The sequence below is a fragment of the Scedosporium apiospermum genome (genome assembly GCF_000732125.1).
Source record: "Scedosporium apiospermum strain IHEM 14462 chromosome Unknown SEQ_SAPIO_0093, whole genome shotgun sequence".
Taxonomy (NCBI): domain Eukaryota; kingdom Fungi; phylum Ascomycota; class Sordariomycetes; order Microascales; family Microascaceae; genus Scedosporium; species Scedosporium apiospermum.
The window spans coordinates 30,326-50,531 of NW_015971794.1; the positions used below are offsets into that span (position 1 = coordinate 30,326).

A 20,206-nucleotide genomic window follows, 5' to 3' on the forward strand; every position below is an offset into this window, starting at 1 on the left:
AAGTTATTGTTAGCCCTTCGTACGAAGTATACATACACTCTGCGTCCACTTCGTCGAACACTAGCGTGGGAGCATTCTACTGAGGTATATCGTCTCATATTATACCGAGACTGGGGTAGACCTGGTCTCGCGATCCCTTCACAATTCGGTTTACCTACGGGGAGGGTAGATTTATGAAAGAGGCATTTCCTGGTTTCTGAATCCCTTCCAACACGTTCTTCCCCACCTTGCTAAGTGTTACGATCTTACGAAGTGCAGAGTATTAGTCTGTTCCTCGACTAGTAATACGGAGTGCATTGGAGACGCTATTATGGAGGCTTTTCCTACTCGACACGCGTAGTGTACAAAGGTAGTTTGCCTCCATGATTGTTTTGGTTTCGCGATGGAGAGTATGATTAGAAAGCTAGGAAATTGTTGTCAGCGTTGATGGGTGGCATCAAATGCTAATGAATGAGTGCTCACCCTTCCACCTTGTCGAGCACAGGCCTTACTTAACAACCTCGGTTTCCTCCGAGATGACTCGTCAAAGTTGACAGCCAGGGCCTCATAGAGCCCTGACCTTGCCATGGGTGCGGGTAGCTACCTTCTCTCTCGGATTGGATTCTGCCTGCGACTCAGTATTATGCCCCTGGCTTACTTCGTCCTTGTAAACAACCCAAGAGTCATCCTTGATGCTATCGATGCTTCCCAGCAACTTCAACCCAGCGGCGGCAGCGTCGGACGAGTCTCCACAATACTACTCTGCAGTCAACCATATCGTCGTCCCTTACCGGATGGGAGGGGACCCGAAAATAGCTGAGACGATTCCCTAAAAACAGGACGCTGGTGTTTGGTGACATCTCGAAAGCAAGGAAGCAAGGGGCAATGGCTGTTGCTTGCCCTGCGTTTACTTGACCTGCATAGTCCGGGGCACCAAGAACGTCGCAACAAGTGTGACGGAGTGCTTTGCTCCTACCGATAAACTGATAGACATATTCAAATCCTAGGAGTTGGACTCGATTCGGAGTCCATCCCACAACATGAAGCGGCGCGATGGGGACCAACATGCAGTTATTCCAGTCAAATGCGACACAAACGTTAAAATCAGACCTGTTAACTCTTTCGCATCACTTCGTCGCAAACTGCGTCTGACTTGTGATAGGAGTCCTGTCGGGAGACTGCTTACATCTCACACACAAGGACATCAATCAATTGGTCACCCCTTTCTCGTACGCTTGGAGGAACAGCAATGAAACACTCAGTCGCCTTGGGCTTGAGGGACCCTCCAAAGCTCCCACTAAACCGGGCTAAATTCCATAGATCTCGAGAGTCGTGCTTGACGATCATGGCAAATCGCTGGTCGTTGGAGTTGTAATGGCAACGACACCAAACTCCTCGGTATGTCAGTCATTGCCATCGGTGGCACGATTAGTTCTCGGAGCGTCCGGTGGGTTGGCCGATTCATCTGCACATCATTAGCATCCTCAGCATGGAGTGAACCCCACGTGAAAGCCCCCAATCCCAAGGGAGGCTTTCTCCGGTCTCCCGTGAAGTAATATGATGTAGTATCACCGATGACGATATTGGGTTACCTCGTGGAGGTTGCAAGCAATACATGGAGTTTCTACTTGTCATATGTAAAACTTCGAAGCTCTCGTCCTAATAGTGCACTTGCGTGGTCAAAAAGCCCGTCCCTTTGCATTGCATTAGCCGCACCTGTCAAACCAAGGTGCGCGTGGCCAGACAATGCCTGGCTTGATTGTGATCGTCGGGGGGCATGTAACGGTATTTTGCAACCTCGAGGCGGGCATGGCGCGGGTCGCGGGGCTTCTCCGGCTTTGCTCACTGACGGCCGACACCATCCCGGTCACTTCAATACGGACCGTGCGGGCTTCTTCGGGGCAGAGGCTGGCTGTCTGGAGACCAGCCGTCTAGATTGCATGGATCATCATGGGGTATTGGCAAGGTGATTATCGCATCTGGGCGATCTTGTGGAATCTAATTGTGACTGGTGTTTGTAGAGCTCATCAGCATCAACAGTCCAATCGCAGTCAGTCGTACCGATTCTTCAAGTATTGTGGTTTAGGACAAGTACATCGATTCAATTCTATTTCATCCCAAGCAGAATTAAGTGTACAGCTAGGTGTGTGTCTGTTCAGTAGCTCTCAGCACTCGTTTATCTTACGGAATAGCCGCCTCCGTGTCCAGAAAGCTCAGGACTTGTCCTTCTTCTTACCCCAAAAATCTCTCCACATCTCCTTAAACCCATATTCACCACCGATCCTTTCGTAAACCTTCACCCCATCTCCTCCCATAGAACCAACACCGGCTCCGCCCCCGCCGAACCCTCCCCCAAACAGCGACGGCGCAGGCTTCGCCAGCGCCCTAGATCGGATTTCTTCCGCCACGAGGGGCGCCACATCGGCAAAACACGACGCCAGCTCCCTCTCCAGAGAAAAGTAAGGCTTCCTGGCGAGTTCCGGCGCCATGAGGTTATACGACCTCGTGAGCGAGTTGAGATTCTCCACCGCCAGCTTCAGGTAGGACATTTCCGTAGCCTCCCAGGTAGGATCCCTGAAGACGGGACCCGTCTCGATTCCGCCGGCGTTAGGCCCTTCCGATTGAGCCTTGTCCGGTTGGTCTTGTTTAGGTGGATTTCTCGCTGCTTCGGCGCGAGCGTAGGCTTCCGCGGCGCGGATCTTGTCTTCGAGCGATCCTCCCCGGTTGGCGATTGTGCGTGCGGCGTGTCTCTTCCAGTCGTTGCGGAGCCGGGCGCGGAAGTTGGAGACGGCTTTGGAGAGCTCCTGTTGCTTGTCGATCCAAGGAGGAACGAGGTCCTGGCGCTTAATCATCTTGTTCATGATGTACTCTGTCTGAAAACTAGAGTTAGGTCTTTCTTGCAGGGAGTAGAGACGAAAAGTAAATGGCAAAAGCTATTCGGAGCGAGAGCTTACTGTGTCGATGAAGGGGTTGTCGGCCCGGGTATCTCGCTCGACTCCTGGTCCTCGGGGGATGTTCTGCGTATCGTTAGAAACGGCGTGTATAGAAGAGACGATGTGAACCGCTATCCACGCACCTTAAACTGCCCCCTAGCCATAGCTTCCTCGATTCTAGAAAAACCCATCAGCTCCGTAGGCAAATCACACCCCTTCCCGGCATCGCAACGTACCTTTCATTCGCCAACGAGGCCAGCCCAGATATTGTATTCGGCAGCGCCCGCGCCCCAGGTTGAAACCTCTCCCTCAACTCGCGCAGGAACTCCTCCCTCTCCCCCTCCGTCAAGCCCTTCCCCTCAATGCGATAGCTCGAAGCAAGCTCTCTAGCCGCCGCAGCTCTTTTCACCTTTCCCACCTGGCCGCCACCAACTCGTCCCAACGTTGGCGGTGCCACCACTGACCGTCCCCGCAGCTCAGGCGGCAGCTTCCTCTTCGAATCGTCCAGCATCCTCAAAGCTGCGTCCTCGTGCGACTCCTCACCAGTCCAGTGCTTTCCGTCGGCGTGCAGTCGCGTTCCGGCTCCCGCGCCCGGCGCGATGTTCACCCCGCCGACACCCTCAACAGAATTTAATTTTGCGGCAGCGACCTTATCATAGAGTTTCGCCTTGAGCTCTTCCGAAAACCCGGCATCTTCGACGGCTCGCCAGCCCGCGCGGCCGCCGCTCGTTAGGGCGTCCTCGGTCGCTTGCTCGAGTCGGCGGTATAGTGCGCCTTTCTCCTTGTCTGGAGAGGAATCGGTCTTTTGGGATGTGAGAGTGGCATCCTCTGATGATGTCTTCTGCGGGGAATTATTGGGATCGGACGAGGGTGTCGGTTGTGAGGCGCGTGCTGTCGAGGAGGAGCTTGAGAATCGGGAGGGTCTTGTCGGGCGGAGGAAGGTGAGGGAAGAGGCTGCTTGTGAGTAGCGGCAACTGGCGCATACGAACTGTTTCGTGGGAATCAGTTTCGACGCCATGTTCGGAGATGCTTCCTCGCTTCGATGTGATGTGTCGGAGTAGTCCGGGGAAGAGAGAGGGGAGAGGTTGAGCTGTGGCAGCTGTCAATTTGATGATTTAAGTGGGGTGGGAATAATTTCGCCGGAGCCGGACCAAGGCCGAGAACTGTAAAATCCGATGGAGTTTCAGTAATAGCACATCTAGATTGAACTAAGTCTCGTGTCCGGTGGCATGAATTATTTCTTGGTTCCTAAAGTTAGTCCCGGGGTAAAACGACATATAGGTTGCTCGGAACGTAGAAGTCTCGAGCTGTCGATGCTTGATTGACACACCAGCTTCGCCCTTATGAAGTCTACGCCAGTCATGCCAAGATACCATCGTGTCCATTAGTGCTCTCTTGATGCTGTATTTTATACGAGGTAGTCGCCAGACTGTCAGGTCTGATACATTGACTAGCAGGAAAAACAATCACACGCTGAGAAAGCATCAATCCTCGAGACTGCCTCGATTAGCGAAGGCACTGCTGGAAACCAGGGGCGCTGGAGGCCGAGTATCTTTTTTTTAAAAAAAAAGGTAGTAGTCCGTCTATAAACCAAAGACGCCATACTTGTTCGTCTGTCCGTCTTATTCCCAATATCCAATTGTCCTCATATGCTAGCCTGGCAACCGATTGCCTATCCAATGCCCGAGTTTGTCTTACAAGTAAAGAAGTCCGAAACAGCCACCCCAAAAAAATCGTACACATTTAAAACTCCTTTGAAAAGTTCATCCCCCATCCCGTCCTTTAAATTCTTCCACCCGTGAGAACTTCACGCTCCAAGATCTCTACTTCCCCGTTCTCATCCAATCTCCTTCTCTCCATGATCCATCGCGTCTCACCACTCTCCTCCTCCCTGACATACGAAATGCTGCCCGCAGATCCTTTGTGACGGTGTCCGCTTATTCCGGATCTCCTATTTGGCTGCAGCATCGTAGGGTAAGGGTCTGGCCGTTCCTCGCCCATGCTTTTGTTAGGCCAGGGGCGGCTCGATACGCTATCCCTGTCTTCGGCGACTGACGCTGTGGAGGTCTGGATTGGAGGCTCCGGAGACCGGGAGGAGAAGATGGGGGCTGATGGTGTGGGAGAAAGAGCACGACCTGGGATTGGAGCAGCCCCCGCGTTTTGCCCCGGCGCCGGCGGGGCCACAGGAGGCGACGATAGAACCGCAGGTAGAGACATTGTGAGCGTCGGACTACCCGGCGAGCTGTACGTCTCCGACTCCCTGCTTAATACCGAAAAGGACGAATTCTTCCGGGCGTGGAACCCACCGGCTCCAAGATGGCCCATGGACCCAACCAAGGGCGAGTTCGCTCCATCCCCACGCTCTGACCGGGGGGAGCCGTCACGGCTCGAGACCAAGCTGGCTTGCGAACCTCCCCAGGCCTTGGTGCGAAGTCGCAGCAGCGCCGAGAGCGTCATGTTGCTGTCATCGGCACTATCTGCCATCATGGCCAGCTGGGCGAGGCCGGGGCTCTGGATACTGGTGGATGCACCAGATCCGATGGGCGGCACGGCCAAGCTCATTATTGAGTTGCGGTTAGAATACTCGGATCTCTCGGTGATTGGTGTCAAGTTTGGCTCTCGGGACGCCATTCTCCCGTTCATTCCGTGGCCGATGCCCGATGGACCGAAATACCCTCCGTTTGCGTACTCAAACGCGAGCGAATTATTGGTCTGGTGGGAGCCTGGTGCTGAATAGAAGCCGAATTCGCGACCATACCACCCATCGGAATCATTGGCGAGCGCACTGGCATTGGCTTCAGCAATGATATCATCATCGTCAAGATCAAAGTCATCTAGGTCGTCTCTTTCATAATCGTCAAAATCAAAGCGTGACGGCTCATCGTAAGCATCATCAAATTCGTTGGGTGGCGAGGGCTTGTCGCCTCCGGCGGAGAGGCTCGGGGACGCTGGTGGAGACTCGCGTTGGAACTTGCCCGCCGCTGCGGCCTGATGAGCGGCGGCTGCCAGAGCCGCTTGGTAGGCTGCCATGCTATCCTGTCCTGTAGGGTGAACGGCGTGTGCGAACGTCGTGAGATTATGCTGCGGCGAGATCTCTTCGCTAGCCGCTTTAGAGACGAAGTGCTGCGGTCCAGGGGCGCTGATGGAAGTTCGAGTGGTCGACTGAGACATGATGGATGTGTCGACCGGACCGCTCGTGCCGTCATCCGACTCTCTCCTTGCTTGGGAACGAGCCGCATCGTGAGCTTCTTTGGCTTTCTGGAAGGCGCCTGGTATAGGGCGCCCGTACTGGTCCGTGTCGTCTAGATCAAACAGCGCCTCATCGAAGGGTAGGTCGTTGCTACCAGGCCCGAAGTCGAGCTCATCGGCAAACTCGGCGTCGAAACCCGAAAGCCCATCATCAAAATAAAGATCATCCTTTGGTCTATCTTGGATGTTGGGCGGCTGCTCTCCCCCAGCGGCCCCGTTGTTCTCCAAAATGCCAGGACCTTGGATGCCGAGCCCAGTCAGATCTTCCGATGAGATGAGGGGCCTCTCGTCGGCTGACAAAGGTATTGTCGGAAGTGGCGACGGTATTTCGGGAGGCAATCCGGGGGTGTCCTTCGACAGAGCGAAGCCTATGACTCTCCCCTCAGCGTCCCTCGGTGTTATTAGCATGCCGGCGCTGTGGGGGCTGGCCAGCGATGATTGAGGATTAGACCGCTGGAAGACGAAGCCAGAGAAGTTTTCTTGATCATTATCAACATCATCTATATCGTAGTCATCATGGTCACTTGCTGGGACGGGTTCGTCGAAAGCGGTATCGACGTTGATTCCGGGTATAGGCTCCTCTTCGCCATAGTCGTCCTCGAGGCCCGGAATGTAGTCCTCCTCGTAGTCAGCATTGACGCCGGGTATCGCCTCCTCAAGACCGTCGTCATCCATCATTGCGTCGTAGTCAAAGTCGTCCATATCATCGAACCTTGAGTCTCGCTGGCTATCGCTTATACTAGGAACTCGCGTCGTCTGCCTCTCAAGCTCTCGTTGGCGGTGCCTCTCCTCGAGGAGCTTCTCCTGCTTCGCTGCCCCAATCATGTCGAAACTGAAGCGGGACGATGTGCTTTTCATGTGTTTGGGAATGGACGATAAGACCTCGCTCGAGAAGCCTTCGGATGCGGGGAAGTGACGAGAACGATTCGTCGATGCATTTCGGTTCAATTTCGATAGACTGCTTCGACTTGTCCTGGCCGAAGTTTTTGAAGATATGGATCGAGAGGTAACGGTGATGACGTCGTCCTTGGGAGGAACAACCGGTGGTGAGGCTTGAGGAGGCAGTGGCTTGTCCTTAAGAGTCGACGCCACCTGGGTAGACTGGCTGGACGGCGCCCTCGAAATATCCCGCCGGGATTCGTGGCTACCTTGGATAGTGGTTGAGGAAAGATGCATTGAACCGGTGCCGCTGCCCGTCTGCGTCTGGTTATGTGGCTCCACGCAGACCTTTCCAGAGGCGACATCTACCGTTTCCGTTGGCTGACGTCGCAGCCTGCTCTTGTCGGGTATCGGCGGCGGTCCAGAGTCAGGTTGATTAGACAGGGCGGAGGGGTTAGCTGTGGAGGCAGAGCTAGGATTAACAGGCCGCCTTGGTCTTGGAGCGCTAAAGTCATGAAATCGGGTTCCTCGAATTCGAGGGTCATACGTCGGTTCAGTTGATGTCTGTAAGGGCAAGGGAAGGAGATCAGGAGCGTTTTGATTCGCCTTCCTCCTCATAAGCAAGGTGGACATGGGGTTCTTGAGGAAAGGAAGACCTTTCTTTCCCTTGGGGGGTTCCGCAGGCATCATCGCGGAGGGGTATGCTTGCTGTTCGCCCTGTCGTGTACTCGCCGAAGACGTTCTGCCCGTGGGACTTGCCGCAGAATTTCGTAGATCGGTCGGAGTGATGAAAGAGGGAGAGAGCTTCGGCAGGTTAGGGCTAAGTTGAGGAGATGTGACGGCATTGCTGGGGCCTGACGAGAACGGCGGCGGCTGAAGGGTGTTGTCTGGACGAGTCTGGGCGGGAGGGAGAGGCGAGGTCGCAGGCTGAGAGTCGGTGGAAAGGGCCGGCGGCTCGCCGCGGCGGTAGTTCTGAAGGGCTACGCCGCCGATGAAGCTGGAATTCTGGCCATAGGGAGATCGAATAGGTGAGGGTCGGGGCGGATCTAACGTAGGCGGACTATGGGCAGAGAAGTCGGGAAAGTCGAGGGAAGCGTCGGCAGAAGTGACGCGAGTAATCGGAGGTAATGTCGGCGGGAGTGAGGAAGAGTGGGAAGACGCAGGGCGCGGGTCGGCGCCTAGGGTGGCATCATGCTGTTGAGTCTGGCTAAGGGGCGAGAAGTCGCGAGGGGGCTGCTGTTCGGGGATGGGAGAGGTTGGGTTCGACGAGCCCCGTCGGTGGAATCGGAGGTGGGACAGCATGGTAATTTAGGTCGCACGAACGGGAACTGGAAGGAAATCCGAACGATGGACGTCGCGGGTTATGTGGACGCACGCACGTCGTGCGTCACGACCCGAAGCGGGCCTTCCTGTGCAACTACAACAAAGGAAATGGGAGCTGTCGATCCATGGACAAGAGGGACGCTGCTGACCTTTGGCGGCGATCTGCGGTACTCGAGCTCGTCACGTCGGTGGCGGGTATGGATTGGCATCGGAGGGAACGATGATGTGGCGATTAGTCGATCTAACCCCAAGGCTTGTCGAGGCAGGTTTACGTCGTACACAGAGAGAGGGAGAAAAGGTGATGATGCAGCGCTGGGAATAGATTGGCTCAGCTCGATGCCAGCTGCTGACACATCTTCGATGAGACGCTTGACGCGTTGTACACAGGTAGCAAGACACCAATCAATGTACATATACTGTACTTCGTACGTATTCCCACTCCATTGCAACGGCGGGCAGCAACAAGGACGACAACAAATAACATGATGCAGTAGATGAGCCAAGACCGTAGGCAATTCACTGTTGGACTTTTCAAGCAGAACTGACCAAGGTCTATGCAATAGCTACATACAGAGACGCATATTGGCCTAGTTCGATGAGCTGTCGCCACTACTTCGTACCTGTTCCAAATTCTGGGGGAGGCCAGGGTGCCGAGATCTGCATGTACAGTTACAAGACAGTACGGAGGGAGACGAGAAGGTCGTATTAACGGTCCCCGAAAGCAAGACGAGAAGACGGCAGGTGCGTTGGGCTTTTCGTATTCTTTCAGAAACATCTGCAAGTGAATTTGCAAGTGCAATTGATTAAATTTGAATCCGATACACTTCCTACCATCTTCGTCGAAATTGGACACTCAATGGGCATGTTCTTGCAGCACAGAGGGCTCGCAAGTCAAGGGTCCAGCCCCTGTTGGTATCCGCCTCGCTGAAACTATTATTATCATCCCCACTGAACAAACATAATCCTAAACTGCCCCATGGTATTCAGCGCAGCAATCCGAACGACGGTATTTCTGAAAGCTTGGAGGAGGATCTCTCACAGCGAATCTCGCTGTGGTATAGCTACATGGTCTGATATTGGAGTTGCGATTCTTCGATTACACTAAAGGAGACTCTCTTGGCTGGCCCGTTTCGGGCAAGACCAAGCGAGGTTAGGGTTAAGGTTACGGCCCATGATGAGACGACATCATACAGGCCGTGGGTGGCTGCGAATCCAGACAGGTAATACGACTTGACGCCACGGAAAGTTAGCGATTCTCTACGGAGTAGTAGACATGAGTTTGGGAAATAAATCCTGGCTTTAATGCTGGTGATACTTCTCAGTATCAACCGTTCTTGATGGGTATCGTGCCTCCTTGAGTAAAGGAGAGTATTGCGGAGAGCGAATGGGTTCTACCGAGACTACAAAGGAGATATGGCCCATAAATTCGCGGAAGTGTCTCATTTGAACGCACTAAAACTAGAGATATCACAGTCGTAAGTTCCGTGTGCGGTTAGCCTGCCGTTACTCTGTACTGAAATTTACCCGTCGTACCATATCGATTAACATTAAATCTTGTTCGCTTGTTGACCTCCTCACGGGACGAGTAAACAGCCTTAATACTCGATCTCGGAGGCAACAAACGCGTCCTGCCGAGACGGGGCAACCGTTGAGCCCGGATAGCTATATAAACCATAATCCCTGTAGCTCTCTTAAACTCGCTACAGGTAGGAGTGAGTGGTTATTATTGTGTCATCCGAAAGAGGCGCTTAGAGCAGATCAACTTCACTCTCATCTTGCCTTTTGTGGCGACTAATCCACCTTTTCACATACAAACTAGGTTGATATATGATAGGAGCCTTCCCCCCCAGAATGAGACTTATAAATACCGTGGCACTTGCGGCCACCGCCGCGTCAGTTGTTACCGCAGCAGCGGTCTCCTCACGGCAAGCTGACGAAAAACCAAGGAGCCGGCTTCCTAGTGAGGTTGGTGGCTGTGCGTACTTCTTTTGCGTGGACTCTATGTTCGAACCAGTCCCGTCTCTTGATTTCCAATCAAGACACTAATAACGGAAGTTAGGTAACTCGTGGCATCAGGTAAAAGAGGGAGAATCGTGCTTCATTATATCTGGCGCGGAGGGTGTTCCGGTTGAAGACATGTAAGATACATTCGGACTCGGCGGAGTTGGTTTACAACACGAAGCTATGAAGAAACTAATTGGACCTAGATTTCGATGGAACCCTGACATTAATGTCTGGCTACCTAGTCCAACCATCTTTTCCGGAGAGGGACCATATCACTGACATTTCTACATCCTCTAGGACGGCTGCACAAACTTGATCCCACGTACAAACATCTGCATTGGTGTCGACTCTTCTGTTAACGAACCTTCTTCTTCGCAAAAGCCACGCCCAACCCTGGAAGGCACAACCGAAAGCTGCCAGACGTATCACAAAGTCAAAAAGGGCGAGACATGCCTCACGATCATGAACCAATACAAGATCTCCGACGATGACTTTGCCGCTTGGAACCCTCAAGTTGGCAAGGAATGCAGGGCCCTCATCTCCTGCTTCTACATATGCGTAGGTGCCTAGGATTGGGAACAAGGTAGATCTTCTGTTGGAGTTTGGAAGAATCAATACATTGAGATGTGTTTTTGATTGGAGGGGGTTTCCCAAAGCTGATTGATCACCGAAATCAGCCTTGGTCCTAGAGTCGATGAGAGCCTGCAATATATTGATGTCATTCTACCAATGAATAATTGCACTCGAGTATAAACGAATCACATGTTCCAGGTTTTCCGACTATGTTTGATAGTCCTTGGTCTTGGGAACTTATAACGGAATACTGAGCAACTTGTTCTGTGATCGTTGGGGTCCAATCCTACTAATGCATCTATTAAACCTTGCGACCCAGGTTACCAAATGCAACACCAGACGACGACGGACCGCACCGGGAGATTGGACTCATTTCTAGAAGATCCTGGGTTGGTCCAAGATCCCGATATTGCCGACCCCCCAGTTCGCATTTCCGGTTAAATGCACATGTGGTGGGTTGTTGCGTCACCATTGGGCTTGTGTCCTTCTCTGAGAACATGATCTCAGTAGCATTAAAGCTACCAGGTCCTTTCTTGAGGAGGGTAGGAATGGACATAACGATCATCAACAGCATTCATGTTGATAGCTCGGATAACATATACAAATCGGCGATGGTCCGTCATCTTGGAACTCAGGTCGTTACGGTGGCTATCTGCGTCCTGGCCTTCCTCCAATCTGTCCAGACAACACGAATTAACCAGGATAGCTTGCTACATCTACAGAATCCAACCTCACTCTCCCAGGCTCCAGAAAGTCCAACGTGCCCGCCTCTAGTCGACAATATAATCGCGGCTGAGTCGGGATTCTGGGAACCATGGAGATATCCTCCTTACTGCGCTCAAGCACTGCGAGGAACTGGAAACCCGCAGAAATATTGCGTCTACACCTACGCTACCCCCAACTCAGAAAGCGCAATGAGTCTCATTGCAACGCCGGAGGTGGCGGCATTCTCCGTCGGCATTCTGAAGACAAAGCCCGAGCCATGGGGACAATCCTCGCTGTATAAGACCACGTCTTCCGATAGACCATTCGAGGTGGCAGACATTCCCGGTAAAGAAAAGGGCCTCGTAGCAAAGAGGATGATCAAGAAAGGGGATGTAATCCTCGACGAGATTCCGCTTTTGATAAGCTTTGCTACGACCCTAGAGGGAATCCCGATGGCGTCAAATCCGGACCTCTTGAGACTGGCCTTTGAACAACTGCCGGAGAAACAGAAAACTAGCCTGGAGGCCCTGGCTCGGACTACTGGAGGGCATTACTATGAGGACATCATGAGAACGAATGCGTTTAGCATCGATGTAGATGGCGCTGGATTCTCAGCGATCTTCCCCGACATTGCGGTACGGATTCCACTGTCCCGGCTTTTATATACGTGTCAACGAGATATATATGTTAATTCTTCATCGAATTTTAAGAGAATCAACCATGACTGTAGACCAAAGTAAGTAATTTGTCGATCCTGATAGATCAAGGACAAAGAAGTTGACGGACTAACTGAAACTCCCCAGCGCCTTCACCCGGTACTCAAGAACGACGCTCCGAATGGAGGTTGTTGCTCAACGAGATATCCACCCTGGAGAAGAAATTAGCCTAACTTGTAAGCATTCCTACCTGCATCTATGCAAGAGCACTTTAGGGGAGAGAAGAGAAAAGAATAATAAAAAGTTGTGTTTGACCCTTCTGGATAGACATTCCACAAAGCCTCCCAACAGAGGCTCGAAAGGAGCTCTTAGCCCAGCGAGGCTTCGAGTGCAGGTGCAAGTTATGCGCAAACGAGGAAGCTCGAGCAGCATCAGATGAAAATATCCGTCGTATACAGACAATTCTCGGCAAGTTTCGAGAGCGAGGGAAGAGCCTCACAGCCGACGATATTGACAACCTCTCAGCTAAGCTACTCCGCATTTTGGAAGATGAGTCCTTACATACACAGATAGGGGAATATTGCGCTCTTTTCGCGGACTTATACTGGATGGTAGGGGAGAAGCAGAGGGCGAGAGAATTGGCCCGTCAAGCCATGAACTATAAATTGTTTTATAATAGTGTCGATAGCGAGAGAGTTGAAAAGGGGAAAGCCCTTATTAGAAGGCTTTTTTAATGAAGTATACAGGGAATTTATATCGACGACTTCTAAAGTACTGACATGCATAGTATCGACAAGTGCGTGTTTCGTCACTTCCCACCTCCCTAAACGAAAAAAAAAAAACCGCTGCCAGTCTTTAAATGCATTCTGTGGACTATCGTCCACAAGTAAAACCAATACAAACACTAAAAGCAACCACGACAACCACGACTGACCATCCAACGCGCAACTACTGATCACAAGGCCCTTTCTTCCGACTTCAGCCCAGGTTATCCCTACCCGAGCAATGTCGGCTAGGCCGAAGATTCCCAGTCCTCGGGCAAGTGTCCGTAGCCAATCTCTGGCGCCTCGGCCAACTCCTCAGTATCAGGCCACACCGGTTTCTGGTTGCGAGCGCGCAGGACGTCGTCGCTTTTCTCACCAGCGTGCGTCGACTCGACCAATTCGAATATATTTTTCCCCGGAGTATAAGCGTGGCAAGCGACATGGGTGCCACCAAGGACCTGATTGGAGTCCTTGTAGCAAATCGTCACATGCCATCCCTTGGGATCTTTTATCCGTCGCCCTCGAGCGGTGGTAGTGTCGTGGAAGCCGGATCTGAATATTCCGAGGTTAGGGCAAGCTAAAGATAGCAAGGCTTCATATTGCGATACCTAATGAGAACAGCCTTGGGGTGAAGTTTGCGGTCTCTTGCAGTTTGGTACGCTAGGGCAACTAGCTGCTCCAACTGTCGCTGGTTGCTGGGGAGCATGTCTTTGTAGAAGTAGTACTTCACCATGTTGATAGTCGACATCTTGAGCAAGCTGTGTGTAGGGGAAATGATGATAAATGCGTGGGAAATGAATTGAGAAATCAAACCATCGTCCTGTGTTCGAGGGACCTGCCCGAATTAATATACTTCAAATGAGTAGGGAAAACCATGATTGTGTCTCCTGGCGGATCTTCTCTCTAAGACCCAGATTTGGGCGTTGGGCGGTTATGTTGTTTGATCAAGATGGATGTTGGGCAGGCTTCCTCGTCCGATTGGAGTGTCGCCTGCTTGGACCCACTTTTGTGACCACAGTCGCATGTTGCAACATCCACAAACCTCCTGTTCTCCCAGCTCGTTGCTCCTCCTCAGAAAGGCAGCGCTAAGTCCCAGCCCGCACGGAGGAGTCGGCAACCCTCTCTGGTCGTTTCTTTTTCATTTTTTATTTCATCCCAGCTGTTCTCAATGAGGCGCCAATTCCGGGCCGTTTTGTGTGGAAAAGCGCCCACTCGTCTTTGGCGGCGACCCGCTCGTACCTGTGTGGCCTCTGTACCTCAACCCTTCACGCGCTCATTTACATCTTCACATCAACCAATGGTGGTCCCTACTACCCCCCCACCTTACCCGTATGAGGTTCTGGAAGATGTCGAGGACCCGCAGGATTATGAACCTGGCGGATTTCATCCCGTCAGCATCCATGACACGTTTCGTGATGGGCGTTATCGCGTCGTCCATAAGCTTGGCTTCGGCGGCTACTCGACCGTCTGGCTGGCCAAGGATGAACAGTCTAATCATTACGTTGCGATAAAAGTGGGTGCAGCAGATGCACCTGCCAGCGAGCATGAAAATCCAATTGTCACGAGACTTCTCAGTTCCACGGACCCTGGCCGGCAATACATACGCCCACTGTTGGATCACTTCACCATAACTGGACCGAATGGACGGCATTCTTGCTTGGTAACGACTCCGGCTAGGCTAAGTCTGCGAGATGCGAAGGAGGACTATTCCTGGCCGTCCCTAGCTCCGGTTGGGTTCAGAGTTATCGCCGCACAACTAGTTGAAGCAGTCGCGTATATACATGGCCAAGGAGTCGTGCATGGTGGTTAGTTGGTAACCTATGTGCCAGTTCGATTCAAAAGCACTCACACTCTGCAGATATCCATCCGGGAAACGTACTTCTTTTATTACCGGACAGCTTCCACTCCTTGAGCCCAGACGATATTTACCGAGACTATGGGCAGCCCGACCTGCAACCCGTACGACGTCGCGACGGCCAGCCTCTCGCTCCGGGGGTGCCGCCCTATGTCGTAACCCCGATCTGGCTTGGTCATGGTAAAAAGCAGGCCACAGTCATGGATACCAAAATCGTTGTGGCCGATTTTGGAGAGGCGTACATACCGGCAGAAACCTCACGCACCTACTCGAACACACCAGCATCGTATGCACCACCTGAAGCTCGCTTCATCGAGACTCCGCACACCCTATCGTTTCCGGCCGACATTTGGAGCCTGGCGTGCACTATTTGGGAAGTCCTGAGCCACAAACCCCTCTTTGAACCGTGGGCTGCGACCGACGACGACATCCTGGCAGACCAGGTTGACCTTTTGGGAAAGCTACCTGGGGAGTGGTGGAACAAGTGGAATGCTCGTAGAGATTATTTCACCGAGGATGGGCAGCTCGATACGACGGCTCCGAATCGACGGTACGACTCCGTAAGACATAATTGGGACGATTGTTTTGCTCGGTGCATCCGAAACCCAAGACAGAGAGATGGCATGGAGGCCATGTGCGAGCAGGAAGAAGAGGCGCTGTTAGCTATGCTGAAGTCGATGTTAATCTTCCGGCCAGAGCGACGGGCTTCTGCGGCAGAGGTCTTGAGGTCAGAATGGGTGAAAAAATGGGCAGTGCCGGATCTTGAGTTGGCAAGAAGACAATGGCGTGAGCTGTGATGCGGCCCTAGCGAGGATATATGCTCTCTATATTCCTGCTATCCCATGACCTCTATGATACCGTATACATCCCGCCGTTCCAACTCGAGCCAGCTATCTCGATAATCGTCACCTACTTTTATTCGCCTTTCGGCCTTTCTTCTTCCTCTGTATGCCCTTCCCTTCAGAAGGCTGCCCGTCGAGTGTCTTCTCAGATAATACCTCCTCGCTAGTCCGTAGCCCATGCTTTCTTAACCGCCTCAAAAATCCTTCTTCTTCAAGTTCAGCTCGATTGATGGCAAACACTTCTTCGTAAATTGGGGCTAAATCGTGCGGGCCGCACGGCCGGGAGTCGCCGCTCGCCCTCCGCTTGTCGAAAAAGTTGGCCAGTTGTGCTTGTATCATGTCTTGCACAGTCAGTTGTGCGTCGGAAAGATGTGCGCTGCTACCTCTACCGCGTGCGAGATTCGTATCATTCTCTGTACATGTGCCAACGATAGCTTCTTTGATAAAAGTAGCCTCACTCTCGGTAAAGTAGGGGCCACTGATATAAAGCGGGTCTGTTGTCTTGGATAGCCGAGTCTGTGAAAGGGGATTTTCGGAGACGTGGCTGAAGTCGTATAGGAGGACTCGAAGCCTGTATCCGACGTGAGGATCAGCAACGAATGTCGCCGTCGTCGTCGGTGTTCGAGCAGCATTAGCCCTTGGTTTAGCCATGTTGATTTTCGCCTGAATCGTGTACGTTTGTCCGTTTCGTAGTCAGTATCTTGACAGAAACTCCTGAGATGCTATTCCTACTAGTTTGTGAAGGGGAGTATAAATGTGCTAAGGGACCGCATCGAAGGCGAGAGGTTTATCTTGTGGCTTAAATGAATTTCATATATTCATAATATACATGTGATAGACGATTAGTCCACCACACACCGTTCTGGAGAATTTATCTTGAACTCACATGTGCTATGCCCCAACATCATATGTAAATGCCCCACCCACCTGTGTGCTGGTCGACTGCAAGAACCGTGCTCTTACACTAAGGACTGGCGGACATGGGAAGCTGGACTGTTGTAGCAGCGTATTCTCTGTGAGCCTGGCTTGCTGCCACCTATAAGTTACATCAGTAAACCCCGAAGATTTGAGTTCCTCTTGAAGCACATAATCGAGCAAGGGCATGTCAGGCAAATCACCCATACCTTTTTTTGATACATTTCCGTCTCTCAACGCCACAGACAAAGCGTCTTGGGCCTTTTCTAGATTTAAGTATTCATCGATCCTCATGCATAGATTTGATGAGATGATACAATACTCCGGTTCTATGGCACCTCCGATTAATTACATGAGAAGATTGCGTTGGACATGAAGCCTGGCTGTTAAGGTCAATAGCTATTATTGACGTGTCAGATCACGGCCTTCTTAAACATGGAAAGATATTGAATGACCCAGAGAAGGAGAATGGAGCCGAACATGAAAAGAAATCAATAAACCATCTCAGAAGAACAGAGTAAGAATTTGGTCGAGAAAAAAAAAATTGTGGGAGACTCTAGCTGGGAGGCAAAAAGAGAACTTAATTGGACGTGACCGGGATCGAACCGGTGACCTTTTACAGACGCCATCGGATTTCCGATGTTGATGCGAAGCAAACGCGATACCACTACGCCACACGCCCCACAGACACACTTTGTTGAGGTCCCGATTACTTATCGGTTTATATACAGCTTTTGAGCACCCAAAAACGAGTCGCAATCCATGCCCTGTTTCCTTGTGATGATGGCCCACCGAATTGTATTTAAGCTATCGGCTTCGTGAAGGGTTCCAGACAATTTACGCTGTGATGGAATGTTAATTGGGGCGTGTTAGGGTGCAGTCGTCGAAGAGCATGATCGAGAGATGAATCAATTCACCAATAGTTCCAGCGATCCCGCGTTCCAGCACCGTGCAAGAAAACCATGGCCATGATGCGCATCGCTGGATAGAGACTACGAAGTACAAAGTTTCGGATAGTCATTAGATGCAATAAATACAATAAATACAGAATCAAATTACAAGGTCATGAACGCAGGTTCCCGTGTTTCCCGATTTTTCTGATAGACACTGTCAAATTCGTCCGTCTCACCCCTCTCTGTCGCCAGCTAGTCCTTCTCAAGAGGCCACCTTGACGATGATCTTCCCCTTAGCCCTTTTTGTTTCCAACTTTTCATATGCCTGTGCCATGGATCATTTGTCAATTAATGCCATCACCGGAAAATATTATCCACTGGGAGCAGGGAGATCTTCGAACTCCGGGGTCTCACCTTGATAGCATCCTCCATGGCAAACTGGGAGTCGATGGGGACGTCCTGCACGAGTCCGTCGTTTACCCATTGCACTACCTCGCGCTGAAGGTTACCGCTCGGCATGAGAGCTAGGATCTTGTACCGGCGGGGAGTACCCCCAAGAAATTTGGGCCAGAGCGTTCCCTTGACCCAAGGGACAACCCCTTCGGTGGCCCCGCCGACGATATTCAAGAAGATGCCAGTCGGCTTGAGGTAAGGTTCGCACATGTCGTAGAGGAACTGATTGCCGACGCAATCAATGATTACGTCAAATGGATTATCACTGTACTCCGTCTCGAGATGGTAGTAGACAGGGCTGTTCAGTATATAGTCCACAACCTGCTGTTCGTTTAATAGACGTCCAAAGGGACCGTTGGTGCCGCAGCCATATTAGGGCCGGAGGCTAGAGAGCATACCTCAACCGCTCCCAACTTCCGTACCAGCCCGGCATTGGAGCCGGAGCAAACTGCTGTGACCACTCCGCCGCGAGCAGTAACTATCTGGCAAAGAAATGTCCCTACACCCCCGCTAGCTCCGTTAATGAGGACCCTCTGGCCGGGTTGTACGTTGGCCTCGCTCATCACAAGTGCCGCCGTCTGCCCAGCTATCCCTAACCCGGAGCTAGCAGCATCTGACAGATCATCCGGCTTCAACGAGAGGATCTCGACCGGCACGGTAATGTACTCTGCTAGCGTTCCAACGCCAACGGCGACGCTCCCCGCGGGGATAGCTCCACAAACGACACTTCCCACTTCGAACTTGTGGGTTGCGGCTGTCGCGGTAGCTGAAGGACCAAGCGCGACAATTTCACCGCAAAAATCAAGGCCCGGAACAGGGCGCCGTCGGAAGGGAAGAAGCGTGGGGATCTTCTTCATGAACTGAAGGTCAGCTGGATTCAGAGAGACGTAGGCCACCTTGATCAGTGCGTTAGCTCCTTGAGGGGTGGGTACGGGGACATCAGGCACGAGTTGGAGAGCGTCTGCGGGCGGGCCGTTCTTCCCGACAATCCATGACCTCATGGTCGAGGGGAGGGCATTGGCTGGAGTGTCCATGGCGTGGTCTGGTTCCAAGGTTGTTGGGGGCGGTTGTTAATATTGATGGTTGTGAGTTTGTTGGGCGGAATTGGACTTGTGCAGTACAACTAATTTCGCAGTGGTTGTAAAGTTACGTTGTCGGGGAGCTCAGTGTCGTTGCCAGGGGAAATCTCGGCGCTGGTGTTGTTGTACAGTGCCATCGATTAATTGATCGAGCTGCTGGACAGTGGAATCGTTTGTCTCATACCAGCTACAGAATTCAATGTGAATTGACCTTTCCATCTCACCTTCACAAACGCTCCCGATACTGACTTGACCGAGGTCAGTTTGATGACAATAGATGTTCCGCTAACGGATTATTGACGATGGTTGATATCATTTCACGATTTCCCCTAGAGAGAGTTTTATTCCTCGAGTTAATAATGCCTCGTCATCTATGCTCCCATTGATACAAAATCGAATGACGCAGCATCTCGAGCCGTTTTAGCGTGAGCATGGCGACACCTTAGGTTTCTGTCAGTCGCAGAAGGACCAGGTCCTTGCCTTTTATTCGGGATAGTTTTACAAGCCTCGCCCAGGGCTGATTCTGTCAGCTCCGCTAGGTCCAATGTGACGCCGGGACTGGCCGATGTCCAGGCGCGGTAGCCTCAGGAACAGATCCGTGGATCTCCGGCTGGCAGCCTCTATATTTTGACTAGATGCTCTTGTCTCGTGTCTTGGTGCCGTGGAAGACGCCGACCAGGCTCGTAATGGAGCTGGAGGACGATGAGAGTTTGTTAGCAGCTCGGACACCTACACAGGAATACATGGACCCCATGCATCGCCAGCAGCTCGCTTAATATATAAAGTTTATCCGTCCATCGTCACCCCGGCAATGGCAGGTATAGCTCTTCGTCCGGCACGATCCTAGAGAGACTAGGTGATGCCATTCGTGCAAACCATGAATAACTCCTATCATGCCGCCTGTTTTCCACCGTCTTAGCCTGGAAGTATGGCTTTGCACTTGACAGAGCAGGCGACTCTGAAGTCACCAATGCGTCTGTTTATGGGCCGAAATGTCTTCGTGCCTTGGCCTCAAGAGCGAGTTTGGCCAGCAGCTTGTCAAATCATACCTCTGCACCACGCGTTACAGGTAGATCCAAAACACGGATCTCGGACATACGAAGG

The 20,206-nt window shown here is 52.0% G+C and overlaps 5 protein-coding genes and 1 pseudogene across 5 annotated transcripts; 2 read left to right on the forward strand and 4 right to left on the reverse strand.

Annotated features, from left to right (window-relative positions):
* Window positions 1-2,192: 2,192 nt before the first annotated feature.
* Window positions 2,193-3,930, reverse strand: SAPIO_CDS4554 (uncharacterized protein; the record flags this gene model as incomplete). The annotated part of the gene is made up of 4 exons (XM_016787076.1): window positions 2,193-2,852; window positions 2,934-2,996; window positions 3,056-3,089; window positions 3,149-3,930. 4 exons carry the CDS (start codon window positions 3,928-3,930, stop codon window positions 2,193-2,195), a joined length of 1,539 nt encoding a protein of 512 aa, XP_016643185.1.
* Window positions 3,931-4,694: 764 nt separating this feature from the next.
* Window positions 4,695-8,342, reverse strand: SAPIO_CDS4555 (annotated as a pseudogene; the record flags this gene model as incomplete).
* Window positions 8,343-11,854: 3,512 nt separating this feature from the next.
* SAPIO_CDS4556 (uncharacterized protein) lies at window positions 11,855-12,534 on the forward strand (the record flags this gene model as incomplete). The annotated part of the gene is made up of 3 exons (XM_016787077.1): window positions 11,855-12,280; window positions 12,376-12,385; window positions 12,449-12,534. 3 exons carry the CDS (start codon window positions 11,855-11,857, stop codon window positions 12,532-12,534), a joined length of 522 nt encoding a protein of 173 aa, XP_016643186.1.
* A 779-nt stretch (window positions 12,535-13,313) lies between these two features.
* SAPIO_CDS4557 (uncharacterized protein) lies at window positions 13,314-13,813 on the reverse strand (the record flags this gene model as incomplete). The annotated part of the gene is made up of 2 exons (XM_016787078.1): window positions 13,314-13,617; window positions 13,674-13,813. The coding sequence occupies 2 exons, from the start codon at window positions 13,811-13,813 to the stop codon at window positions 13,314-13,316; spliced, it is 444 nt and encodes a 147-aa protein (XP_016643187.1).
* A 549-nt stretch (window positions 13,814-14,362) lies between these two features.
* On the forward strand, window positions 14,363-15,717 carry SAPIO_CDS4558 (uncharacterized protein; the record flags this gene model as incomplete). Its single annotated transcript, XM_016787079.1, has 2 exons — window positions 14,363-14,578; window positions 15,010-15,717. The coding sequence occupies 2 exons, from the start codon at window positions 14,363-14,365 to the stop codon at window positions 15,715-15,717; spliced, it is 924 nt and encodes a 307-aa protein (XP_016643188.1).
* A 2,115-nt stretch (window positions 15,718-17,832) lies between these two features.
* SAPIO_CDS4559 (Zinc alcohol dehydrogenase) lies at window positions 17,833-19,057 on the reverse strand (the record flags this gene model as incomplete). The annotated part of the gene is made up of 3 exons (XM_016787080.1): window positions 17,833-17,895; window positions 17,985-18,347; window positions 18,422-19,057. 3 exons carry the CDS (start codon window positions 19,055-19,057, stop codon window positions 17,833-17,835), a joined length of 1,062 nt encoding a protein of 353 aa, XP_016643189.1.
* Between the last annotated feature and the right edge of the window lie 1,149 nt (window positions 19,058-20,206).